Source organism: Streptopelia decaocto (assembly GCF_964273445.1).
Source record: "Streptopelia decaocto genome assembly, chromosome: 7".
NCBI classification, from domain to species: Eukaryota; Metazoa; Chordata; class Aves; order Columbiformes; family Columbidae; genus Streptopelia; species Streptopelia decaocto.
The window spans coordinates 53334300-53360722 of record NC_138661.1 but is presented as its reverse complement, the minus strand read 5'-3'; the positions used below and the strand labels follow the sequence as shown (position 1 = coordinate 53360722).

General features: G+C 41.6%; 1 protein-coding gene across 5 annotated transcripts in view; it reads left to right on the top strand.

Moving 5' to 3' along the window:
• The window catches only part of LOC309442310 (receptor-type tyrosine-protein phosphatase eta-like), an 81616-nt gene extending 55544 nt beyond the window's left edge, over positions 1–26072 (top strand). For 2 of the 5 annotated variants that reach the window (XM_082058060.1, XM_082058059.1), the window contains exons 5-24: positions 23–289; positions 4410–4676; positions 5311–5577; positions 6683–6949; positions 8138–8404; positions 9314–9580; positions 11295–11585; positions 11836–11970; positions 14435–14645; positions 14790–14908; positions 15476–15563; positions 16625–16666; positions 17596–17683; positions 18785–18875; positions 19716–19789; positions 19950–20084; positions 20495–20614; positions 21385–21545; positions 22018–22153; positions 22875–26072. In XM_082058060.1, the coding sequence (XP_081914186.1) occupies positions 23–289; positions 4410–4676; positions 5311–5577; positions 6683–6949; positions 8138–8404; positions 9314–9580; positions 11295–11585; positions 11836–11970; positions 14435–14645; positions 14790–14908; positions 15476–15563; positions 16625–16666; positions 17596–17683; positions 18785–18875; positions 19716–19789; positions 19950–20084; positions 20495–20614; positions 21385–21545; positions 22018–22153; positions 22875–23033 (3452 nt within the window). In that variant the 3' untranslated portion in view covers positions 23034–26072. The remainder of the gene's footprint in view (positions 1–22; positions 290–4409; positions 4677–5310; positions 5578–6682; positions 6950–8137; positions 8405–9313; positions 9581–11294; positions 11586–11835; positions 11971–14434; positions 14646–14789; positions 14909–15475; positions 15564–16624; positions 16667–17595; positions 17684–18784; positions 18876–19715; positions 19790–19949; positions 20085–20494; positions 20615–21384; positions 21546–22017; positions 22154–22874) is intronic. The other 3 variants (XM_082058061.1, XM_082058062.1, XM_082058063.1) reach the window with 3 other exon arrangements.
• Positions 26073–26423: the final 351 nt, after the last annotated feature.

The window sequence follows — 26423 nt, the reverse complement described above, 5'->3', positions numbered from 1 at the left end:
GTTGTTGTCTTGCCTTTCACAGAGCCAAGTCAAGTCTATGATCTCAAGGCAGAATACGTTGGCTTGACTTCTGTGAACTTAACGTGGGTGGTGAGCGACACTGCTTCCAAGTCCTACACATACAGGATAGAGGTTGGAAATGCCATCTCTGTTAGGAACCTGACGTCCAGTCTCCCTGAAGTTGAAATTACTGAGTTAATGCCTGGGACAATGTACAATTTCACAGTATTTGCAGTAGCAGCTGATGGTGAGACAGAAGCAGAAGGATTGTCCATAAGCCTGTATACAAGTAAGTCACAGTTTCTTGCTGCCCTATTCTGCTGGGCACCTCAGAGCTCTGCCTACCTGTCTGAGGGCTGAAATATTGAACTTTGGTGTATAGATGTGATGTTTTAATCCTGGAGCCTAATTTGGGCTGTCCACTATGCATGGGGTCTTAATGTGTGGAAGAGACATCCCTGCTTTACAAATAAAATAAAATAAAGACAGACAAACCTCACCTTCATTCCTTTCCATCCTCATATGGGAGATGAATTCCTGTCACATTGTCACATACTACCCAGAGGTATGGGTGGGAGGAGAAGTGACTGGGATTAGTCTGTCCCATTGGTTGGAAAGGAGTATACACAATACTTAAGTTCTGTAAACAAAAGCCTTTTGTTTTGCAGCTTGTTTCAAATTGGCAAATGATTTGATGGCAGAAGGATTTACGTTATTTAGGCTCAACTGGTAAACATAAAATGTATGCAGCATGTGGGGCTGTAAACCTTATGTTACTATATTACTTACAAAAAGGAAAGCAAAAGAATAGAAATATAGGAAAGAATGAGAGAGAGAGGGATTTCACCACCCTTATAGCTCTGTGATGTGTATGATAGGGTTGTAGTCTCAGATCCAGTGGTGTGCAGTATCCTCCAGTGTCTGGTTCAGTTCCTACAGTGAGCCTGGTGGGCAGAGGAGTCCTCAGGATGATGAGCGTGCTACCAGTGCTTGCACAGGTGGGCTTCTTATAGACCGCTGGATCACCCACTTGCATCATCTTTTGTGCAGGTGTCACTGGGGGGGTGATTGTGAAAGACTGAAGAGTCCTGAAGGGTCTCAGGCCACCTTGAAGGGTCTCAGGCGGTCTGGGGTCCTCTCCCTTAGTGCCATCAGAGCACGGGGCTATGTGTCCTTCGACATGCCCTTCACCTCCTGTATCAGCCAGCCTGCCTTTGTCTGTGGCTCCTTAGCTTGTCCTTGACATGTAAATTGGAATTCACCATATTGTGATCTCTGGTCTGCTGCTCCTAGTTATGTCCCATCTCCTGTGGCTGGATGTTGCAGAACTGGTTTTGCCACAATGTTTGAGACATTACCCTTTTAGTCTCATGCACATGTACTAAGTGAGCCAACTAGGGAAGATGTCCTTCTAGACTTGCTATTTGTGAATAGAGGAGGACATGGAGGAGATGCATCTGCTTCGGCCACAGTGATGGTGAAACGGTTGAGTTTAAAATTTTCAGCCTAATAAGAAAAGAGTTGCTATGCTGGACTTCAAGAGGGCAAACTTTAAGCTGTTCGGGGAGCTACTTAGCAGAGTACCCTGGGAATCTGCTTTTGGGGGCTTAGGGGTCCATCAGTGCTGGTCAGTTTTTAAGAACCACCTTTTAGAAGCATAGGAGCAGGCAATTCCATGGTGCAGAATGTCAAGCAAGCAGGGCAGACCAGCTTGGCTGAACAGGGAACTACTCGTGGAACTCAGGAAGAAAAAGAAACTGTATGATCTCTGGAAGCAAGGTCAGGCTTTGCAGGAAGAGCACAGAGCTGTGGTTTGTATGTGCAGGGAGAAGACACAAAAGGCTAAAACTTATTTAGAGTTGAAACTGGCCAGTGTTGTGTCAGACAAGAAAAAGCTTTTTAAAGTATGTTAATAGCAAGAGGAGGTCTTAAGAAAATGTGGGACTGATGCTTGAAGATGGTCACCTGACTAATGGGGATGAATTCAAAAACGAGACATTCAGTGCTTGTTGGTTGGGTTTTTTTTGCCTCGGTCTTTAATGATATGGTGAAACGAATAAATAACTTAACAGCAGAGTCAATTATACTGTTAAGCAAGCATTCTTTATTTTATTGGCCCTGGGGAACACTGGGGATCATCCTCTGTAAGTGCTGCAATGACTAGATGCTCTTGCATTGCTTATATTCACACAATTATTCCACATTCATTACAATTTTTGGAAATTTTTAACATGCAATACATCTATACTAAGAAATAATTGATAAAGTTAGTTGTAATTGATTAGTTTCTTACTTACAGTACATCTATTAAATACTGGTTAAATATAAGCTAAGCACTCTGCTTCTAAACAATGTATTACTTAATCTTCTGTCTCCCTCTTGTCACGCAGAAGGATCTAAAACTTGAAAAATATCCCCTTGTTTTGCAGGTGGTTAGAAAGCATTTATCATGTCAATTGGTTAATGATGGGTACATCTTTTGTAACTTAATCACAGTATACATTAATTTAGCAGCTTCTCTTCAATGGGTAGACCTTGGGCTACAGGTCCCCTAAGCTGGAGGACCACAAATGCAGCAACAGTGATTTTTCCATTTGTGGACACTGAAACTGTAAGGGACCAGCTGTATCAGCTGAATGTTTACAAGTCCATAGGACCTGATGGGATTCATCCCAGAGTATTGAAGGAGCTGGCAGACATTATGACAGGACCCCTCTGGATTATCTGCTAAAAGTATATGGAGCCTGGGGAGGTCCCTGCTGACTGAAAGCTACACAGTGTTATTCTGATCGACAGAAAGGATGTGAGGGAAGAAGACCCAGGGAAGTAGCCCTGTTAGTCTAACCTCAGTTCCTGGAAAAATTATGGAGAAGATCATACTGGTTGCTATCGAAAGGCATTTAAAGAATAATGCAATTATCAGGCATGGTCAACATGGGTTCACAAAGGGAAAGTCCTGTTTAACTAGTTTGATATCCCTCTGTGAGAAGGTCGTCTGCCTAGTTGATGAAGGGAAGGCAGTGGATGTGGTTTATCTGGATTTTAGTAAGGCTTTTGACACTGTCTCTCACAGCACCCATCTGGATGAGTTGTCCAACTGTGGGATGAGCAGGCTCACATTGTGCTGGGTCAAGAACTGGCAGAGTTCAAAGTATTGTAGTGAATGGGGCTACATCTAACTGGTGGCCAGTTGCCAGAGGTGTGTTCCTCAGGGTTCAATTCTAGGGCCAGTTCTGTTTGATATATTTCTCTACAATGTAGATGCAGGAGTTGAATGCACCATTAGCAAGTTTGTTGGCAATACCAAACTGGGAGGCCCTGTTGACTTCGAGGGACAAGAGGCCTTGCAGAGGGATCTAGATAGATTGGAGCACAGGGCAATGATTAATGGCATGAAATTTGACAATCCAAATGTGGGATTCTACACCCTGTGATGGAGTAACGCCAGGCTCAGGTATAAACTGGGAGAGGAGTGGCTTGAGAGCAGCCCTGCAGAAAGGGATCTGTGGGTGATGGTCGACAGCAGGCTCAGTGGGAGTCAGCAGCGTGTGCCCCAGCAGTCAAGAGAGCAAACTGCATTCTGGGGTGCATCAAACACAGCATAGCCAGCCAGTCAAAAGAGGTGATTCTGCTGTATTCAGCCTTGGTGTGGCCTCACATTGAGTACTGTGTGCAATTTAATAAGGATGTGAAGGTTCTTGAATGTGCCCAGAGGAGGGCAACAAAGCTGGGGAAAGGGCTGGAAGGAATGTCCTGTGAGGAGCAGCTGAGGACTTCGGGCTTTTCTAGGTTGGAGAAAAGGCTGAGGGGCAACCTCATTGCTCTCTACCTTTCAGAGGAGGGGACATGGAGACGGAGGTGCTGATCTCTTCTCCCTGGGACCAAATGACAGGATATGTGGGAATAGTTCAAAGCTGCACCAGGGGAGATTTAGGCTGGACATTAGGAAGCATTTCTTGACAGACAGGGTGGTCAAACACTGGAACAAGCTTCCTAGACAGATGGTCAGTGCCCCAAGCCTGTCAGTGTTTAAGAGGCATTTGGACAATGGCTTCAATATATGCTTTAACTTTTGGTCAGACCTGAAGTGGTCTGGCAGTTAGACTAGGTGATCGTTGCTGGTCCCTTCCAGCTGAAATGATGCCATACCGTTCTCGTTCCTGCCAACCTCCGCATTCCTAAGGGAAGCTCTTGCAGTACTTTGGACCATCAAAGGGAGATAAATCCCACTTAAGATGACTTTTCTTCAGTGCTCTCTTTTTTGTCCATTGGCACAAAAGCATCTGGGAGTGTCTGAAAATGTGGCGAGGGTGCTCCTACTGAAGAGAGTGATGTTGTGATGTGCCTGTGTCCCTTCTGTCCATGTATGAGCAGATGTTCTTGACAGGTTGTTGTCTTGCCTTTCACAGAGCCAAGTCAAGTCCATGATCTCAAGGCAGAATATGTTGGCATGACTTCTGTGAACTTAACGTGGGCAGTGAACGACACTGCTTCCAACTCCTACACATACAGGATAGAGGTTGGAAATGGCACCTCTGTTAGGAACCTGACGTCCAGTATCCCTGAAGTTGAAATTACTGAGTTAATGCCTGGGACAATGTACAATTTCACAGTATTTGCAGTAGCAGCTGATGGTGAGACAGAAGGAGAAGGATTGTCCATAAGCCTGTATACAAGTAAGTCACAGTTTCTTGCTGCCCTGTTTCTGGTGGGTTGTGTTTTGCTGTGCAGCACAGGGTTCTGCCTGAGGGCTGAAATATAACACAGGCCTTACCTGGGCTGTCTACTGCAAATGGGGTGTTAACATGTAGAAGAAACATAGCCTCAATTTCGCATTGTTTTATTTGGTCTTTTTGGTGTGTTTGTTTTTAAACACTAAATCCCCTCCAACCTCCCTCCCATCCCAAAACAAAAAATCCCTCACAACAACAAAACCTAAACCCAATGATCCAAGCAAAAAAAAAAAAAAAACCCAACCCTCTGCCTTCCCCTCTAACCTTATCTCTTTCCTGCCCACCTCTCTCTGGACTCTCAAAGGAAGCCATGGGAGTGCTGGCACAGCATTGACCTGTGCCTCTGCTTCAGACTGTCAAAGGGAGATGAATCTCACTTAAGATGACTTTTCTTCAGTGCTCTCTTGCTGCCCATTGAAGCAAAAGCCTCCAGGAGCATCTGGTGATGTTGTTGGGGTGCTTGTGCTCTCTGAACGATGAGTGATGTAAAGAGAGTGATGTGTTGGTGTGCCTGTGTTCCTTCTGTCCATCTCTGGGAGCAAAAGTTCTTGACAGGTTGTTGTTTTGCCTTTTACAGAACCAAGTCAAGTCTATGATCTCAAGGCAGAATATGTTGGCATGACTTCTGTGAACTTAACGTGGGCGGTGAGCGACACTGCTTCCAACTCCTACACATACAGGATGGAGGTTGGAAATGGCACCTCTGTTAGGAACCTGACGTCCAGTGTCCCTGAAGTTGAAATTACTGAGTTAATGCCTGGGACGATGTACAATTTCACAGTATTTGCAGTAGCAGCTGATGGTGAGACAGAAGGAGAAGGATTGTCCATAAGCCTGTATACAAGTAAGTAAATTGTGCCTCTCAATTCCACGTAAACATGCAGTTTGTACCAAATTGCCTTGTTTTTTTACCTTGGGTTTCCAACTTTGTATTCTTTCTTATTGCATTGCTCCATGTGCCTGAGAGCATGAGTATCAAGCAGTCTTTGGTAAAAGGGAAAAGGTCTGAGATTGTCTGTATTGCTTGGAAAGCAGTTATTTGAGTCAGCTTGGCTGCACAAGTCTATGCAGAGATTCAGCTGCTACAACTGTATGATTTTCTCTACACTTGAGGGCTGAACGGGCCCCCTAAAATGCTTCTGGGAGCAGATTATCACAGCTTATACCAAAGGACCTAGTGTGCAGGGATGTGGTGGCCAGGTTCACAGAGGCTTTTTTTATCTTGAAAATTGAATTCTTTGCAGAGTCCCTGGGGTTTCCTGTAGGCTGTGATGCTGTCTAAGGCCACATTGTCGAATGAGCTGCTGTTTTTGTCCATTTTGTGCCATGGCACCTCTTTCCCACATCAGAGGGACAGATGGGAGGAGATCTTTTTTGTGTGTTTGATTTAGAAGGGGAAAGGAAATAGGCAACACCCCTACAAAGCAATTAGAAGCAGTGTGTCCTGGAGCTGCTGCTGAGTAGATGAACTTGTCTAAGCTGCCTGAGGTGAGTCTTGTCTGCCTGGTGTTGATGCTGAATCAGGCTTGCAGACACAGCCCCTGGGGTGGGTCAACTGTTGGACCTGCTCAAGGAGCCCATTTCCTTCTGCTGATGTTGGGTAGAGGCTGAGCTGAAGGACTCAAACTCCTGGGTGCAATTTTGAGTTAACAGACCAAAATCATGCTACAGTCTCCTTCCTTCCGTGATTTCCATGTGTGTCTCTGTCTGGAAACCCACTGTGCAACGAAATAATTTTAGCAAGTGAAATGAAATAAAGAGCACATATCCCAGAACTCCTGTGGCCTTTCCAGAGATGCTCCAGCATGAATGTCTGAAAGCGGGCATTGATACTGTAGAAGTGCTGCTTGGCTACAAATAATGCTCATTCTGTGTGGAACAGGGAAATGTGTCTGTGGCTCTTCTTCCTTAATTTCTGTCTTGACAGGCTGTTGTCTTGCCTTTCACAGAGCCCAGCCCAGTTCTTGATCCCAAGGTTAAATACATTGGTGTGACTTCTGTGAACTTAACATGGGCAGTCAGCGACACTGCTTCCAACACCTACACCTACAGGATAGAGGTGGGAGATGGCACTTCTGTTAGGAACCTGACGTCCAATGTCAACGAAGCTGAAATTACCGAGTTAATCTCTGGGACGATGTACAATTTCACAGTATTTGCAGTAGCAGCTGATGGTGAGACAGAAGGAGAAGGAGTGTCCATAAGCCTGTATACAAGTAAGTCACAGATTCGTACAGCCCTGTTTCTGGAGTACTGTATTTTGATGTGCAGCACAGGGTTCTGCCTACCTGCCTGACTGTAATTTAGTACTGTTGTAAGCAGAGGTGATGTTTTGGTCCTGGAGCTGGCCAATGTGCCCGGCACGGGATGTTAAAGTGCATAAGCAGCCTTGCCCTGATAGAAAGCTGTTGGTGAAGTTTGTCCCTGAGGCTGACAACTCTGACTTTTCTCTGAGAACCTCTATCTTCTAAATTTGGGAAAGGAGGTTTGTTTTAATTTCCTAGAGTATGGGCATCTCAGACCATTATTTTAAGGGGATCTCACACAGAGCCTATTGCACCACGGGAACTTCTGTGATTTGGGGGCTGATAGGAGCCATCAGGCTGCAGCAGTAGAGTGAGATTTAGGCAGTGCTAGTTCAGGGGAACTGCTTTGGCCATCCAGTACCTGATGTGCTGAGTATTGAAAGTCTTGGTGTGGTCTTGGAGGGACCACTTTGGAGCTGGCCTGCAAGGCTATAGCCCAGCCTGGTCCTTCCATGGGGTGTATTGGAAAGGAAACAGATGCCTGTTTTTGTAATTTGCATTGTCCTGAAATGTACCTGCATGTGTGCTCCTACCTTTCCAGTGCATTCCCAAAAGTCTCTCCTGTGCTGCCTGGCTGTAATGGCTAGTTGCCCTGTTTTGAAGGTGCACAGAGAATAAGGTGCTGCAGAGAGGGTTTTTGATATGGTCTCTCTGCCACAGGAGTGAGCTCAGGGCATGAGAGTTGGAGAAGTGGCACAGTGCCTGGGTCATCACCTCTGTTCTGCTTCTAGTGATACTGGATGTTCCTTAGCTCTTGCTATGCAGAGATACACCACTGTTTTTCCCCTCTACTCTTTTTTCCTTCCTGCCCACCTTTCTGGATTGCCAGGGTAAACTCTGGAAGTGCTGGCACCGTGATGACCGAGGCTCTTGCTTTTGAATGGGAAAGGAAGATGAATGGCACTTGAGATGCCTCTTTCTTATTTTTCTTGTATGCAGCCATTGGTGCAAAAGCCTCCATGAGCATCTGGTGATGTTTCTGAGGTTCTGCTGCTCTCTGAACAATAAGTGATGTAGTGGTGTGCCTGTGTTCCTTCTGTCCATGTATGGGAGCAGATGTTCTTGCAACTTGACAGGTTGTTGTCTTGCCTTTCACAGAGCCCAGCCAAGTCGATGATCTCAAGGCAGAATATGTTGGTGTAACTTCTGTGAACTTAAAATGGACAGTGAACGACACTGCTTCCAACGCCTACACCTACAGGATAGAGGTGGCAGATGGCACCTCTGTTAGGAACCTGACGTCCAATGCAACCAAAGCTGAAATTACTGAGTTAATCCCTGGAATGATGTACAATTTCACAGTATTTGCAGTAGCAGCTGATGGTGAGACAGAAGGAGAAGGGATGTCCGTAAGTCAATATACAAGTAAGTCACAGATTCTTACAGCTGTGTTTCTGGAGTACTGTATTTTGATGTGCAGCACAGGGCTCTGCCTACCTGTCTGACTGTTGTAATTTAGTACTGCTGTAGGCAGAGGAACTGTGCTTTGACTCTTTGCAGTCAGAGATGTTTGTGGGAAGCAACACAAGGCTTTTTTGAAAAAGTAAAATAAAACCCCTCAAAAATAGTAGTTGTTAAAGGTGGTCACCAAGGCCTTTTACACAACGAACTCTTCCCAAGAACCTGTCTCCCTGGCCTGGGATTTGTGTGGGCGGTTTTGCTGCCTTCACTTCTTGCAGGGTGGGGGAATCACACCCTTATTTTAAAGGGCTCCCACACAGAGAGTAGTGGAGAGCCCAGGGAACTTTTATGATTTGGGGGCCTGTGGCTGCCATTGGGCTGCAGCAGGAGAGTGTGAGCTTTGGGCAATGCTGGCTCAGGAGTGAGCTCAGGGCATGAAGGGTGGCAAAGCAGCAGAATGCCTGTGTCATCACCTCTGTCCCTCTTCCAGTGATATTTGATGTTCCTCACCTTTTGCTGTGCACAGATATGCCACAATCTTCTTTGCCCACCTTCTTCTGCAGCCTTTTATCTTTTCTGACCACATCTCTGAATTCCCAAGTAAAATCCTGGGAGTGCTGGCACTGTGGTGACCTGTGGTCCTGCTTTGGAGTGTCAAAGGGAGATGAATCCTACTTAAGATGAGTTTTTTTCAGTTCTCTCTTGCTGCGCATTGATGCAAAACCCTCCAGGAGCATCTGGTGATGTTGTTGGGGTGCTCCTGCGCTCCAAATGATGAGCAATGTAAAGAGTGACATAGTGGTGTGACTGTGTTCCTTCTGTCCATGTATGGGAGTGGATGTTCTTGACAGGTTGTTGTCTTGCCTTTCACAGAGCCAAGTCAAGTCCATGATCTCAAGGCAGAATATGTTGGCATGACTTCTGTGAACTTAACATGGGCAGTGAACGACACTGCTTCCAACTCCTACACATACAGGATAGAGGTTGGAAATGCCATCTCTGTTAGAAACCTGACGTCCAGTGTCCCTGAAGTTGAAATTACTGAGTTAATCCCTGGGACGATGTACGATTTCACAGTATTTGCAGTAGCAGCTGATGGTGAGACAGAAGGAGAAGGGATGTCCGTAAGTCAATATACAAGTAAGTCACAGATTCTTACAGCCCTGTTTCTGGTGGGGCTCTGCCTATATTCTTTCAAGCAGAAGTGCCGCACATGGCCTGCCTGCAGTCAGAGATGCTCATGTGTGGAAGGGAATTCTGTGGGAGGTTTTGTTGCCTTCTCCCTGTGGATGAGGCCCTCTCTACTTATTTTGAAGGGCTCCCACACAGTGCGTTGTGCATGGGGGACTTCCCCCACTGGAGGGGCCTGTGGCTGCAGCAGAGCTGTGGGCAGCACTGTGCTGTGTGGCACTCAGCCATGCTGCTCTGCTGAGCTTATCAGCAAAGAGAAGGTTGAGGTGCTTCTCTGTTCCTCATGCTGGCATTGTGACCATTTTTCCACCTTCTTGCAAATATGTGCTGCTGTGTTGTTTGTTTTGTCTTGTTTCAACTGGGGTGAAGTGAATCTATCCTCAGTGGAGTTTCCAGAGGTGCTACAGGATGAACCTATTAAGAGAGTCTCTGGTACTGTGAAAGTGCTGTTTGCCTACTTACAATGCTCATTCCTTCCAAAATGTGGAAGCTTGGCTGTGCCTCTTCTTTTTCAGTCTCTGTTGGCAAATATTCGTGAGCATTTGTGGAGTCTTGACTTTCGCAGAGCCCAGCTCCATTTTCCATATCTGGATGGAGTATGCTAGCCTCTGATTTTTCCCATGGAGCACAGATGGCACTTCTAGCTACACCTACAGGACAGAGAACCAAAGTCATGGTTCCTCCTCTAGAAACCAGATATCCAGTATCACCAGAGCTGTTACTACAGATGTAAACCCTGTAACCTTCTATAATGTGGCCACGTTTGTAGGACTAGCTGACAGTGTTACTGAAGGAAAAGAAATACATATAAATTTCAGTGAAATAAGTCCCAGTTGCTCATATCTATCTTTGAACTAATTCTGTTACATCCTGTACAGAATTCTGCTTCTCCTTAGTTTCTTAAAAAATACCCCTTTTAATAGCAAAATAATCCATGAGCCTTTTAACACTTTATTTTGAAGTATCAGTATTTCTTTATCAAGAGAAGAAATAAATTTGCCATGTATTACAATTGTAGAATTTATAAGAGTTTTCGTCTTGAAGGCCAAGTCTTACAAGATGTTTAGTTTAGAGGGATCTTTCTTCTCAGTGTTACTGCTACGCTGACTTTTTAAATATAATTTTGTATGTGGTCACAGGGTTGCAATTTTTATATTGTGTTCTATATGACTCTATTGAACATAAACCGACATGTTGTAGTTGAGGGATGGCTACCACTGTGCTCTTAATGCACAGACCTTATATCCATTTTCTTATCTATTGGCCACTAAGAGTTTTACATAATTATACAAGAGGTTAGTGTCAGTCTACATACTACTTTAAAATGTTCTTAGAGTAGTATGTTTGATGGTTGAACAGTGTTTTGAAAACTTTGATCTTGACAGATACTCACCCTACATTTTCTCAGTAAACCTGTCTGCAGAGGAGTTTGTGCAGAAGAGGTCTGTGTACTTAGTGTGCTAAATACTTCTCTTTCTCATAAGGTAGCAAGTCCTATAGGCAGTAGCCTCATGTTTTTAAAAGTGGAAAGAAATACTGTAGTTTTACAAATGTTTACACACAGAACTTACAAATAGACAGCTTTTTCTATTTACTACAATATTTGATTTCTTACTCTTCTTTTTCTATTATTACTTTTTTTTTTCCTTCTTTTTTTATCCAGTTCCTGCCTCGGCGAATTTATTTCAGTGTGAACCAGTGGCAAATCAGTCTTTCCTAATGCTGAAGTGGGAATGTCCTTCTGGTAACAATTCTGGCTTCAAAATTAAAATTCAAATGTCTAATGGCACATGGAAAGAAGAAGAGGCTCCATCCTGCATGAGGGAAGGCTCAGAGGAAACCTTCACGACAGCACCTTTAGATTATTTCAGCACCTATATTGTTAATATTACAACTCTTTCAAATAATTCTGAAAGCCCTTCAGTGTCGAAAACATGTAATACAAGCATTACTGGTAAGCATTAAGATTTGAAAAGGAAAGATATTAATAAAATTAAAATATTAACTTCATGATTGCAGAATACCAAAGTTGATATGCAGGACGTTTATCAGCCTACAGATTATGAATGAAATACTACATTCATGCAAAATCTAATATGACATGCAATAAATAATACATTATATGAACAGCATCAGTATTACAGCATTTTCTTGTTTGGAAAACTTTATCAATCATTAAAGTACTAAAAAGTATTTGTTTGTAGATCCACCTCGTCCAAGCGAAGCTCCCTTAGTCAAGGCAGTCAGTCACAGCTCGTTGTCTGTTGAATTCTCTGACTTTGAGTCAAGGAAGGGACCATTAAAAGCCTATGCAGTAATGATCACAACAGAAGACGAAGGTAAGATGTTATGATATTATCTTGTAGCTATGTGAAACAATTTATCAGACAGCATTGTTTTAAGCGCTAAATAGGTGTTAAATGGAGAGAGAAAATGCTGTCTCAGTTTTTTTAATCACCATTCAAAAATCGTGAGGCAGATAACTTGTTTTATTGAAGTCAGATCACTCCTTGTTTTCAGAAAGCTACTCTTCACTCAGCCTTTTCCAGCCTGACTTACCCTTGTATATGTCTTGTGTGCTGCCACTGCCGTGTTGCCATCTCAGTTTGCCAGTAATTCCTGCCACAAGATTGTGTAGTATCCTGCCAGCCCTGAATAATTTTTCGGAGCTGCTAATATAAGCAGCTTTTCCCTCTCCCTTCTTCAGTTGGAAGATATCTGCAGTGAGATCTTGAGACAGAGAGCACGCTTTCCTTTTGATTTGACTTAAAACACTTCATTAACTGAGAGAGATGGGTGCAGGTGGAGGGCTTGAATAACATTGTCAGCATTTCGTGCCATGGGAGGTTGAGCACCAGGGAAAGCTAAAGGGTAGTGTATCAAATTCAACTCTTTAAAGCATCTAAACAGAGAAATACTTTAATTGGTGAATATCTAGTGATAAATCATAAAATTAAGGAGTTTACCTTTGCAGCACAGGTTCTAGTTGAGCTTCTTTTCATTTCATTTTGCCAGTGTACTGGAGGAATAAAGCAGCTGATGGAGATATCTCCCACTTGGGGGAAACTGATGTTCATGCTTATCCTTTGTCTTAACACTGGAAATTGATCTTGCAGCACTTTGACTGTAGATCTTTCTTCTATTGTTTTCCATACAACATATGTCCAAGAAATGCCTATATATATAGTACATCAGTGCAGAAAATTGCTATTTTTCAAATGCCTATGCAGCTGCCCAGGAGTTGCTGTTTAGAACATCAGTTTCTTGCATGCGGCACCAGCTCTGCTTGTACCTTCTGCCAACCCTGTTCAGTCTTGATGAGATTCAGTGTGTTCTTCGGTGTGGTTTTAATTGCAAGGTATTAAAGGAGGACTTTCAAGATGTGATTGAGAGAAATAAGGAAGGAAGATCACCTGTATTTATAATAGACTCCAAGTGCTTTGACAGGAGCAGAAAAACGTCCTTATGGCCAAGTGTTGCTGCAGGTTTATAGTGTGGACATAGCATTAATATGCTTGAGATGTTTCTCTGTCTTTAGGCAGAAGGGACTTTACTAAATTGTGTAAGCGATGGTGTCTAAGGCTGTTGGAGATGTCATCAGGTGATATCCAAGACATCCACAAGGAGCTGCAGATATAACTTGGGACATACATCCTTTAGAAATGGAAACTAGGGACCAGACAGGACATAAATGTATCTCAGGTAGTACTGAACACGCATTTCTAGGCAACTGAGTTAATTGCAACATTGGTGGCTTTCAATAAATGAGCACATTAGAAGAGCTGTCTTGCACCCTGTTCCTGCACAGTTACAGTTGATGAGAGCTTTTCTGCTGGTGGCAGATCAAACCTTGTCTACACAGCTGTAGAAAATTTACTAGTGCATTTCCACCTTTCAGAGCTGCTGTAAGGCTTCTCCTTTTTAAAGGTGAATTCAATGCTATATCTAGTTTTAGAAGGAGCTTTTAGCTTTGTAAAGGCAGTCAGTAGAGACCAATGTATGTACACTTCAGTCAAATGAGCAAGACTCTTTTTCCTCCTGCAACACTTTGAATGTTTACATCAGCTTGCTTGCTCTTGAGTTGCTGGACAACTGGTAACCTGAGCTTGTTTATTACCTCTTAGTCACAGGTGCCTCAACTGTGAAATTTGCCTCAACTTTCTAGAGTTCATTTTCTAATGACAGACACTGTAAACTGATGCTGTTCTGTAGATGGTGTCCTGTTGGTCACTGTTTGACTGTGGTAGCCTGTTCTTCTTGGTCTTTTGAAAGAGAAACTGTTCTGATGACTGGTTCAGTGCTTATCTGTGTCAAGAGAAGGCAGAAATAGACTCATCTCTTTAGGCATAGGTGTAAGACTTCTTGTAAGACACAGCAAGGAAGTATAGGTCAGGACAAGGTTAGTGTCACCCCAAATGAGGCTGGATGCTGTTTGGGTAGCACAATGTTACCAAATACCAGTTGACTTTTTCTACACTGTTTGCATAGTACTCTCTGCATATGTTAGTTGATAGAGTGTGTATGTACCTTTACAGAGAAGCTCTACGATACACAGTAGGAGTAAAACTGAAAGGATTTTAAAACAACACTGGGGAGTAGGGAGGTAGTTCAGTAAATTGTATTGCAGTAGAAGAGATTTCTGAGTTTGTCTGTTGCACTCAGCATTTCATATCACACGGTGTTTATGGAGAAAGGACAACTGTGGTTAATGTGACACACTGTATTAGCATCTCAGCCACTGTGCTGATTGACACAAAATCAGTGGATTATGTATACCACATATATCCTTGTTTTTTCCTGAAGGTTGTGAGTGTTTGAAGTCTAAATTGAACAACACATACAAAGATTTCAAGAAGAAGATGACAGACACCTATGTAACATATGTCATAGATACAGAGCAGGCAAAATCGCCTTCTTTCCATTCTCAGAGTGGTACAAACATCGTTAATGTAGGCAAGGGAAACACAATGTATGGCTACGAAAACGGACCATTGATTCCACTTCATTCATACAGGTATTTATCTCAAACTGCTGTTTGCTTAATTTTGCTGTGCTTGAAATCTTAAAGATCATCTAATCAAAAGATTACATATGTTGCTTAAGGCTGTTAAAACCATGTAATGTAGCTGTTCTCTTTTTTCTTCTCCCGTATCAACAGGGCATGTGTTGCAGGTTTCACTAATATAAGCTTTACTATGGCCAACATCATTGTGGGGGAAGATAGTTATGTATCGTTTTCACCCTGTTCTCAGCTGGTTTTGCTACCCCAGGATCCAGGTATAGTTAATGTCAAATACAGGACTGGTTGGTTTGGCACATACAGTGTGTGGAGATTCCTTAATTATGGCAAGTTTCATAATAACAGCAAAACACCTGTTGGTTTCTCTGTGATGGGCTATTTCTTTGTAGCTTTGCAGTGACACTGCTCTGTAAATTCACACCTTAGTAGTTTTGTGGGTGTCCTCTTTTTTGCATGTATGCCTTACACTGTGGAAGTAACCGAAAGCTGTGCTACCCATAGCATGCTCAAAGGGATTGGGTGGCACACAGAGGCTTTGGTACAGAAACAAGTAGTGAAAAGTATCTAATGTTCTAACAGTTCTGGTAAATTAGAAGCAGGTGTATTGAAATGCAAATACTGGTCCCTTGATCCCAATTTTTTATTAATTTATCATTCTTGGCTTATTGTTCTTAACAAACTTTCAAACTTTCAAGTACTGCCAAAGGACACAGTATACCAACATGTGTGGTAGAGCAGAGTGTTCTCTTGTAGCATGTGGATTGAGTTAGATCATTACCAAAGAGGTAAATCAATAATGACTGATAGTGTTTCTCTTTTATCAGGGGTCATTGCTGGAGCTGTTATTGGATGCCTTTTAGCTATATTGGCTGTAGTCGCTATCGGGGCTTTCATATTCTGGAGAAGGGGAAGGTAATGCATGTTCATTATTGTATTTGTTGGGATAAGGAACACCAGCTATTTCACTTCAGTATCTTCTCCTAAAAAGGCCTCTCTACTTTATCCACTTCTGTCATAATGCTTTCAAATACATTCCATTAAAAATGTTATTGGATGTTGCAGATTAGTTGATGTATCAAACTATTTTAATTACCTTGTTCAACCCTATAGTTACGAACTAATGAGTTAAGATTTGTTTTGTTTAGCTTTTCTGAATTTATACACTCTGAAATAATTCAGTCAGAAGAGAGCAAACATCACAAATTTTTGTGCTAAAAGACATATGTAATTGTATCGTAGATGGTTTTATTTTAAATTACCCATTAATCACACTTTTTAATTGCTTGATGGCCTGTCACATGAAACTTCCATTCTGGAGTTTCCAGGCGCTGATGAGTTGCCAGGGTTTGAGCTGATCTTTCTGTTTCCAATCTTTTCTGAATAATCTGGGACTTAAGAGTCCACAAAGGCTTTTTCTTGCTTCTGATCATGTGGCACATCCTTTCTAAAGTGTTAGCTGTAGCGCCCTAGGTCCAGTTTTCTTAGTTTCTTCAATTAACTACTGTTATTTTTGCAAGTGTGTCCAATAGCTGTGGACACTAATGAGCTTCCTTCAGAGTTAGTGACACTTATTTTCATTCAGCTTCCACTTTCAGTACCACTGACACATCACTGTTGAACACTTAGTGTAGGGATTCTGGGAATAAGTCGCAGTTCCCCGGAGATGTTAGCTAGTGTTGCTGATCCCTCAGGTGTACTACTTCCACCAAACCATGTACTTTGTATGCAGATGTTATCCTCTGCTTCCAGCAGAAAGAAACAGTCCCACTGCATAAAATCACTGAATGAAGGATGAAGTATTTTATTCTTACTCCAGGTGTAAGGTTAGTTCCAGGAGGGGTTTTTTTGGACAGAATGAGGTGCATTGAAAGAAATTGTTCTGAACAGGCACAGGAAATAGCTGTCATCAGAAATCTCATATGTATTCCATTAAATTCTACTGTGAACCTATTCTGTTTTCTTTCACCTTATAGGAAAGATAAAAGAAATACTGAAGTGTCCTTTTCTCCAATTAAGTAAGTCCAGATCCTTTCATGCATTGCTTCGTGAGCTCAAGTGATATTTGCAAAACTTACTCTGAACCCTGATACTTGTTTTCTGTGCAGTTTTTATAGTATTTTGCAGTATTAATTCCTTGTGGAATGTCAAGACTCCACCCTGCAGACTAAAAAGAATCATATTGAGACTTCTAGAGTTGCCACAGGGATTTGAGTGCTCCCTTCATGAATCTCTGTTAGACACACAAATGCTCCAAGTAGTCTTGAAAAAGAGGATGTTTGAATGAGACACAGGCTTCCATGCACACCGAGGAAACAATCCAAATTGTGCAGAAAGTGCACACAGGCAAAATTCTGTGCTGTGGCCTGAATTTTCCTTTGTTTTATGACTTCTTTGTGCTCAGCCATTCTGATAATGTTGAGAATGTAAAAGCTGTCAATGGGAGGGTAACCACATTGTATTGGAAGTCACAGGCAGTGCAATTGAATCACATCATTGGTTCTTGCACCAATTTTTGTGCTGATGGAAAGGCATGGTCGAAGTGTCCTATGAAGACCTGTGTAGACTTTGACAGCTGACTTAAAAGACACCAGGGCATGGGGCCAATCTGATGGGAGCACAGAAGGGGCTGACACCTTCTGTGATATTCTCTTCCTGAAAGATGTGCTCTTCTCTCCTTGGTTTAACAGATCAGTTAAGTGCTATGCTTGACATCCTGACCTCTGTAAATGCTCAGTTTTGTGGCTGCTACTAACAGTCATGCTTTCATTCTTAGATTCACATAGTGAAAAATACAGCTGCATGTTTCTAATCAACCTTTTTTTCTTCCCCCCACCCTCCCCTGAAGAGTCAAGAAGTAAGTAAGATACACTTTCTAACGCATTAACTGAATTCATAATTTATTTACCTAATACCAGTTACCAATACACGGCTTTTCTCATTTTAGATCAAAAATGATTAAAGTGGAGAACTTTGAGTCCTACTTTAAGAAACAGCAAGCTGACTCCAACTGTGGTTTTGCTGAAGAGTATGAGGTATGTGTCCTCAGTGGAGAGAGCTTCATGACAAATATTTTGGGAAAGGCAAATTAACATTCCTCTGGAGTATGAGGCTTAGTGAAGGAGAAGAGTCCTTTATAGTAAAGATTATTAAGCTGCATGTATATTATCCTTCCCTTCCGTGATTCAGCTCCAAATTTAGTTGAAGTGCATGGTAAATATTTCACATCTGAACCATTATCTCTACCTGTGAGCTTCCAGCATGGCTGCTGCTCAGAGTTCTCACCAGAGCCAGGATCTCTAGAGTCCTTGCCCGAGTTAGCTAAGGGAAAGCTATTTAACTTCTCTGCGCTTTGTTTTTTTAATCTTGTTTTTGTACAAAGCAAGACAGGTTTCTTGCTAATATCACTGACTCCTTGAATGTGTAGGTGTGATTTGCAAACCACACCTGTGAACAGCTCGAGGAGCAGTCAAGGAAACAGCAATTAGAATTTCCTTAGTGACCACAACTGTTTTCCCATTAAATGCCCTAAAGCACAATTGTTCTATGGTACAAAAGACAGGAATTGAGTGTCAGTAAGGCTTCTATTGTCATGTCTGCTGTTAGATAATATATATAGTATTTTCCAACTCCTCGAACCTATTGACTTTCTTCTTTCCAGATCCAATTCTGTCTCTTTGATTTTTTTTTTTTTTTTTTTTTTTACTTTACAGGCTGGTGCTCTGCCCTTGCCTTCCTCACAGATATGGCTTTATTCAGGCCTTTCATGATGTACTTGTTCCCTTTTTCCCTCTAATATCTGCAAAGCTTATGCTTCAGGGTCACAGTGAGGGTGCAGTTGATGTCCCTGTCATATATTTCTGCAGAACCGTTTCCACGCTTTTAAAGCTCATCTCTGGGTTTTAAACACACTGCTATTCCTACATTGTGTATTAATCCCTTCTCTAGCTGGTTTGTCACTGTCACACTCCCACTCTGTAAAAAGCTGACTTTTATTGTCATTTATTCCAGTTTAATATGGCTACTTTTACAGCAAAGGCCAGGAGTGTTTGGAGTATTTGTATTGTTTCAGTTGTGTTTCTGTAAGATTCCTAAACTAGGACCAGGTGCTCATGAATCCTTTTTTTTTATTGTAGGAACTCAAGTCTGCTGGTGTTCATCAGCCCAAATTTGCTGCTGAACTTGCTGAGAACAGGGGAAAAAATAGATACAATAATGTCTTACCATGTGAGTTGCTCTCTTAGGTTTTGCATCTTCTACTGGTTTTCAGGTGAAAACCTTGGGTTTGGCTAATCTGGCTTTAATAGTACCCAGAGGTTTCAAAGAGGGATTGATGTCACTTTCCAAATAGATGAATTTGGGCTGCTGCTTTCCCAAAATCACTATATAAGCAAACCTAAAGAGCTTTCTCTTGAGAACATTCCCTAAAGTTCCTAAACTTTCCCTCAGGAAAGCTCCTTGAAGAACTTGCCCTTGAAATAATTTTAATTTTCCATTTTTGAGAAACATGCGGTCCAGATAGAAAAAATAAGAGGCTCATGGTTGACTACAGACAGACAGGTGTGCAGAGCTATGAGAAATACTAAGACCCTGTGGGCCAGCTTTGCAGATGAACCAAGATCCTAAGCCCTGCCAGGCTGTCTGTGGGCATCCCAGCGTGGCGGAGTGTAAGATGGAATTGAGCGCAAAGAGTGGTGGGTGCTTAGGGAGGCTTTGGAGGGAAAACATCAGCTGCCATGGCAGCAGGAGACAAATTACCTATTTTTCTCCAGTAACTAAAACTATAGTAAATTTCATAAATTTGCAAATCCAAACTATGTTTTAAAAAAATAATAATAATTCTCTGAGTATTCTGTATTTTTATTCTGGTGGCTCATTTTGCTGAAGTCTTTCATTATAAAGATTTTAAACTACTGCTCTGTATGATCCCCTAAGTTATATTCTTGTTAAAATGCACATTGTTCTAGACCACTTCTTATTTAGAAACCTTGCAATAGATGAAGCAGTATATTTCTGAAAAGCTCTGGTTCTAAAATTCATAATTTTTTTTCTTTTATCTTTCTGCAGATGATATTTCTCGTGTTAAACTTTCAGATCAAAGCTCTGCAACTGATGATTATATTAATGCAAACTATATGCCTGTAAGTTGCTTCGTTAGTTGAAATGGAATATAACATGTATTTTTATGATGCAGGTTTAACACATCATAATGTTTAAAATCAGCTTTACATGTCTCATTGATGCAAATGTGTGTGTATGTATATATATATATATATATTTTATTTTATTCTTTCTTCTTAGGGCTATAACTCAAAGAAGGCATTTATTGCTGCACAGGGTCCTTTACCCAATACTATAGAAGACTTCTGGCGCATGATTTGGGAAAAGAATATCTACTCTATTGTTATGTTGACAAAATGTGTTGAACAAGCTCGGGTATGTTTTTATTAGACCTGAATGGTCTCTTTGAGGACAGCTGACTCTTTCCAATTTTGCTGTTGTCCTAGCAGGTTGGAGACAGACCACTTTCTTCTAACAACCGTACGCTTCCTGGAAAACTGTTTTCTGAATTAAATAAGCCACATGTTTTTAGCTTTTTCCCATTTTTTGTATCTGCTGGCTACCAGAATAGATCATCTTAGGAGGGCTGTGGAATCACTATCTTTAAGGGTGTGTTCTTCTCCCTAAAGAATTATTCTGGTAGAGCTCCTCTTGCCTTGTGACAGGCCATTGGGAAGGGTGATGTGCTTTCTAGCCTTGCTTCAAGTGGTGTGTGATTTAAAACTTAACTGTCAGCTGCTTCACTGCTGTGTGTAATGTGTCTAACATTTTAACTCTCTTCTTAGACAAAATGTGAGCAATACTGGCCAGATAAACAACCCAAGAGCTATGGTGACATCATTGTGACTATGGTCTCAGAGATTGTCCTTCCAGAATGGACAATAAGAGATTTCACTGTAGAAAAGGTGAGTACCCCCTCAGTTGTTAGTGTATAAGTATCTGTAGAAGTGGTTTATTGTATCACTGTGACTTCATATGTCAAGCAACCCTGGAGTGACAGAATGTAATAATTTCACTAAAACTTAATAGAATTCATAGTTATCTGAGGGGAAAAAGGAAAGAGTGGTTTATTTTAACATGAGGCTTTGAATGTGTTGGTCTGCTTTCTGTCAAAAGTCTTTCTTAAAACCTTTCACACTATGTACCAATGAGATTTCTGTGATCTTTCTGTATATGCATTTGTTCGTATGCCCTGGCTTCCCAAAACACTGTTAGTAACATATCCAGAGGTGGGAATACATTGTCAGTAAGACCCTCCCTGTGGCAGAAAGGGATGTGCCAGCAAAATCCAGCCCGCTAATGGGAATTACTGATTGCCCCATCAGTGATACTGCAGCTCATGTTTCCCTGAGACTTGCACCGAAACTTTTGTTTATGTAGATAATTGTGATATCTCCTAGACTTAACATTTAGCCCCATCTTTGTCAACAAATGTAATGCAGGAGAGATGATCTTGAAGCAAATCTTGGACTAAAAGGAAGTTATTTCAAAGTATTCTCTATCAGAGGAGGTGGAAAAGGGAAACTGAAATATCCTTGGTCAAATGACTGCACAGTTTATAACAAGCATCTTTAATGAAGCTGAGCTTTGCCCAGTATATACGGCAGGAAGCCCAACTGGTGCTCCTCTGAAGTCATTTTTTTCTTTTTTTTTTTTTTAATGTATATTCCTCTAGTCCAACACCCCAGAGAGCCACACAGTGCGGCAATTCCATTTCACCTCCTGGCCAGATCACGGAGTGCCGGAGACAACAGACCTTCTCATCAACTTTAGACACCTTGTTCACGAGTACAGCAGTCAAAATCCAATTGACTCTCCTACTCTGGTGCACTGCAGGTAGGAACAACTTAACATGTTTGTATTAGACACACTGTTACCTTGTGGCTTTTTAAAAAACAATTCTTTTTCAGCGGGGCTGGGGAGGAAAAAGGTCTCTTTTCTTAAAGGTTCACCCTGCTAAATGAAAACCTTTTTCTCATGGTTCAGAAACATAGTAGTGCTATGTAGGTAGCAAAGTACACAATACAGAAGTTAATTAGAACAGACTGTCTCCTCTAGCCTGCAAAACTTGCCTTTTCAAGTGCTTTTTTCTGTAATCTTGTGCATGTGCAAGGCTGGGAAGCCCAGAAGTGTGTCCTCCCTCCTTCTTGGTGGTGTCAAGAACCACCCCTCTGGACTGCAGAGACTTGTAACACCTGTGCCGCTGAAATAACAGAAAGCATCTTACTAGCCTCACTGTCTTTTCATCGGGCCACCAGTGAGCAGGCGATTGAGAGGAAGCAGTAACTAGTTCTCTGTGTCATTGCAGTGCTGGTGTCGGGAGGACAGGGACGTTCATTGCCATTGACCGCCTGATTCAGCAGATTGAAATGGAGAACACTGTGGATGTGTACGGAGTGGTGTACGATCTTCGCATGCACCGGCCTTTAATGGTGCAGACTGAGGTGGGGCTGCCTGTCACCCAGCAGCATATTTTTCCAAAATGCTTAATAATCCAGGAAGAGTGGACTCAAGATGTAGCTCAGAATTACAGGAAAATGAGATATTAACGAGCAACCTGAAATTGCTTTTTATTTAACTTCTCTCCTTCCTGCCTCATCTCTCTCCATAGCTGCAGTTGTAGCCAGGGGCTGTGATATGTCTAAGCAGTCCCTTCACAGAGTACTTTGTGGGACCGGCATTTGCAGCTGCAAAGAATCAAATCCCGAAAAAGTTCTTTGCAGCTTGTTTTACCTGTGTCAGTCTTATCTTTATAGCTGTGAGCCAGAATTATCTTGAGTCAAGTGGTCTTGGTGTGCTGCTTTTGTGTTCTGTGGGAACACACATGTTCATGCTGAAATTATCACTTTGATTGAAGGAAGTGTGTGGATTAATTCAAACTGATTTGGAAACAGCTGTAAAATCTCCATCAAGAAAGTGTAAGAGTTTTTGGCATGACAGTAAATTTGATCCTAGTTTTTTATGGGAGGTGATCAGATGACATCATGAGGTCCCTTCCAGCCCTATTTTCTGTGGACTGTACGTACAACTTCTAAATAAAGCTCTCTGATAACATTCGGTGCAGTGCATCTGAAAACCAAAACCTATATTCAGGAGCAGAATTACTTCCAAAATCATGTACTTTCTAGAAATATATTACCCTCCTTTTTCTTCTTCTCCCACCAGGACCAGTACGTCTTCCTAAACCAGTGTGTTATGGATATTATTAGATCCCAGAAAGACAAGAAAACCGATCTTATTTACCAAAACATGACAGCAATGGCAATCTATGAAAATTTCACACCTGGGTCAAGCTTCGGGAAGGCCAATGGCTACCATGCGTAACCGGGAAGGAAGGCAGCGTCTCCAGGTGTTATCTGCACAGAGCAAAGGGAGATGTTCTACTCACGTTTCCTGGGATTGTGTGCAGTGTCTCACGTCCGGCTTCTGCCGTTCTCTCTGCATTCGAAGATGTGATCTACAGGAGGAAAACCACAATGCTGGCAGAAGCTGCAGACTGATATTAAAAAAAAAAAAAAAAACAAACAACAAAATCAAGCAAAACTATTTAAATTTAACACAGGAATCTTGCTTTTTCTTGGGAATATAACAGTGCTGATAGGCAAAATAGCATTTGCAGTATGAACAGTGAACTAGAATTTAAATATTAAAAGAATAACACAAAGTTTTTATTACAATTTTATATTATTTCATTTTACAGACACCAGGCTTGTGGGCTGTTTTAATATATTTAAGTTTCAGGAACATATTTTATCTACTGTATCTGGTTACTTAGCTAATAGATATGTGCCTCTGTGATTTATATTTTTTTTTTCTGTGTTCCTTTTTATTTAAAAAGGAGTACAAACAGCTCCTTCAAATGGACATTTGTACTTGGAAATCGTGCCTTTTCTAGTTGCTACTCTAGGAAAAAAAACCAGCAGAGATTCTATTTTTGTACTGAAACTCTTAATGAGAACACAGATTTTTAAATAAGGCTTATGTCAAATGTAACTGTAGTTGCACTGTTGGCAGGACTCTCCAGAAGTTTGGCGGTGAGCTTTGTTTTTGCGTTTCACCACAAATATCACCTGCCTTAATGTTTCAGTGCCTCTGCTAGAGGAAAAGGAGTGTGGTCTGCACTCCGAGCTTTAACTATAGTAAAAAAACCTGAGCAAGTGAATATGTGAATGTGTGTGCGGGGTTGCGTGTGGGTGTGTATGAAGGACAGAATAGCTCCTCCCTGTTTCTGGCTGGTATTCTGGTTTTTTGTACAATTTATAAAGATTTATTTGAAGGTGCAATATATGATTTACTGAATAATGATCACTCTATTCTAATAGAGTTTTACTCAGGTCGGTGTCTTTTCATCAATGTTGTTGTTTTCCTCAAATATATAAATCTGTGAAAATGTTGAACTAAGGTTCCAAGTGTCCAAGTACTCCCAAACAGATTGACTGGCTTTACTGTTTCTACCAAAACAAATTGCACAACATTCTGCTGTAAAGACCAATTATTCTGTTGTTTTAGCCATTCGAAACTGAGATACATCTTACCTGCCTGCATCTCATTGATCTAATGTAATTTTTTTATAATTATTTGCAATATACTGCTGCTGTTGTTTTAACTGGTCCTTTTAAAAATGGAACAAACAAGCAGAAGACCCCTTGTTGCTGGTGTTACAAGTCAGGGATTAGATTGGCTTTATTTTGCTGGTACATAACTGTTAGACTTATGAAGGCATTACCAATGAAGGACTTCTTAAGTAGCTTGGGGGGATGTTTGTTGGTCTTCGGATCATTGCACTGGATGCATTGCAGAGGAATATGAAGTTTATGAATAATGCTATAGAATAGCTATAAAGAGGTGAAAATCTTATGAAGGTTTAATAACCAGAGTTCCTTGAATTCTGCTGCTTTTTTTTTGTTTGGGTTTTTTTTTGGTTATTTGTTCGTTTTAGCAGAGTTGTCAGAAAAAGCTACAGATGCTAGGACTATATGTGGCATTGCAGTGGAACATGACAACCTCACAGGATTCACTGTCAGCTGAAAGAAAACAGGAATTCCTGGTGCACAACTGTAACTTTACAGATATCTAGAGGAATCTTTTACAACGTGGTGTGCTCTGTGAGCAAAACTGGAGGACAAACCACAGTGCGCTTCAGCTTTTTTTGTAGCAGCCATTTGTGTGTTCTTGAATATATATTTTTTTGGTCTTTCTCTGAAATACTTGTAAATAAACAAACAAAATGATCCTTCCCAACTCCATCCAAACTGGCAGTCCCCACATAGTGGATCTCTCACCTGGCATTCTTCCTAAGCTGCTGTCAGATGACACAAAGATAAACCACTTGGACCAAACAGAACCATTCCAAAGGAACTGGGAGGGGAAGACAGCTCGCCCCTTACAGTCACATTATTCTTTTTCCTCTTAATCTTTTAATTACTGCCCATCTGTGTGGAGCATAGAGCCAGTATTCACTATTCCAGGTCTTCCAAGAACTTGCTGCCTTAGGGTGGCAAATGCTTTCTTGCTTCAGAAGGCCCTTGTTTAACATAGCACAGAAGAGAGGAAGATGAATCTTCTGTGCTAGATTGTGTGTTTGCGTTATATTGCAGCAGAACATCAGAAAACCAGCTCGAGTGGTGTGTTTCTGCCTAACCACTGCCCAGATACTCTTGCAGAAAACAAACCTCCCTGTCCCATTGGTTTGATGTTGGAAGCAGGTGCCAAATTCTCACTTGTGTCATCATCTAATGATTATCCATTTTTAATATAACTGTATGCATGTGTTTTCCCAAAACTGACTCATTGTGAGAAGGGACTGAAGTTTGAAGTAAATGACCTGCTGATCCCAGGTATAGGTGGAAGCGGTTGGTAAGGCTTGAAATGTTATAAACATGAAATTGGCCATAGTGTTGATGTGAATAAGTGGGATGTGCCTCATAGGTTCTCTCTCCAGGAGGACTACAGGTAGTGCTCCTACTACCTTGTGGATCTACCTGGTCAAGATGACTTGAATTCCTGCAAATATTTTTTCCCTGCCTTCTGATGTTCTCTGTGTTACAGTTGCTGAGATGTCTCTTTGGTCAGTGTTTTCTCTCATTGCTTATCTAAAGCTTCTCGGGCTGAAAGCTCCACTGTGTGGCAATTTCATCTCCTGCATTTCTGTTCTACTCTTTTTCCCATTTGGGGCCTGCTTAAGAAGGGAAAAGTGATGTGTTTCAAATAAGTGACTGTTGAATATCTTGAAATGATGTACAAATTTTATTGTTTTCATATTTGTTGTACAGGAAATTTCAGCACATGTCTATAATGTTTTTAATGGTTTGATTTGTTTCTAAAGATATAAAAATAACAATTAAAAAGCATCATCCTAGAGCACTTTCTGTCTTGTTGTTGTTTTGTGGGTTTTTTCCTGTCTTGTCCCTTTCTTGGGGTTTTCAGTTCCTTTTGAATAAAATTAATTTGCCAAAATATAACTTCATTTAGATTGGCTCTAGAATGGATATAGAAAGTGAGCTGCCATCCTCCAGGGTGGCACTTGAGTTGGATTTGTATTATGGTCACTGGGACTCCCTGCAAGGGTGTTCATTTATCATTGAGACCTGCCTGGCAGGACCAGGCCTAATGCTCATGTGTTCTGGTGGTTGGTGGTTTAGAATGCTAGGGATTGGAAGGGACCTCAAAAGATCATCATGAGGAGCTTGGTACTAGTTAAGGGAATAATATCTT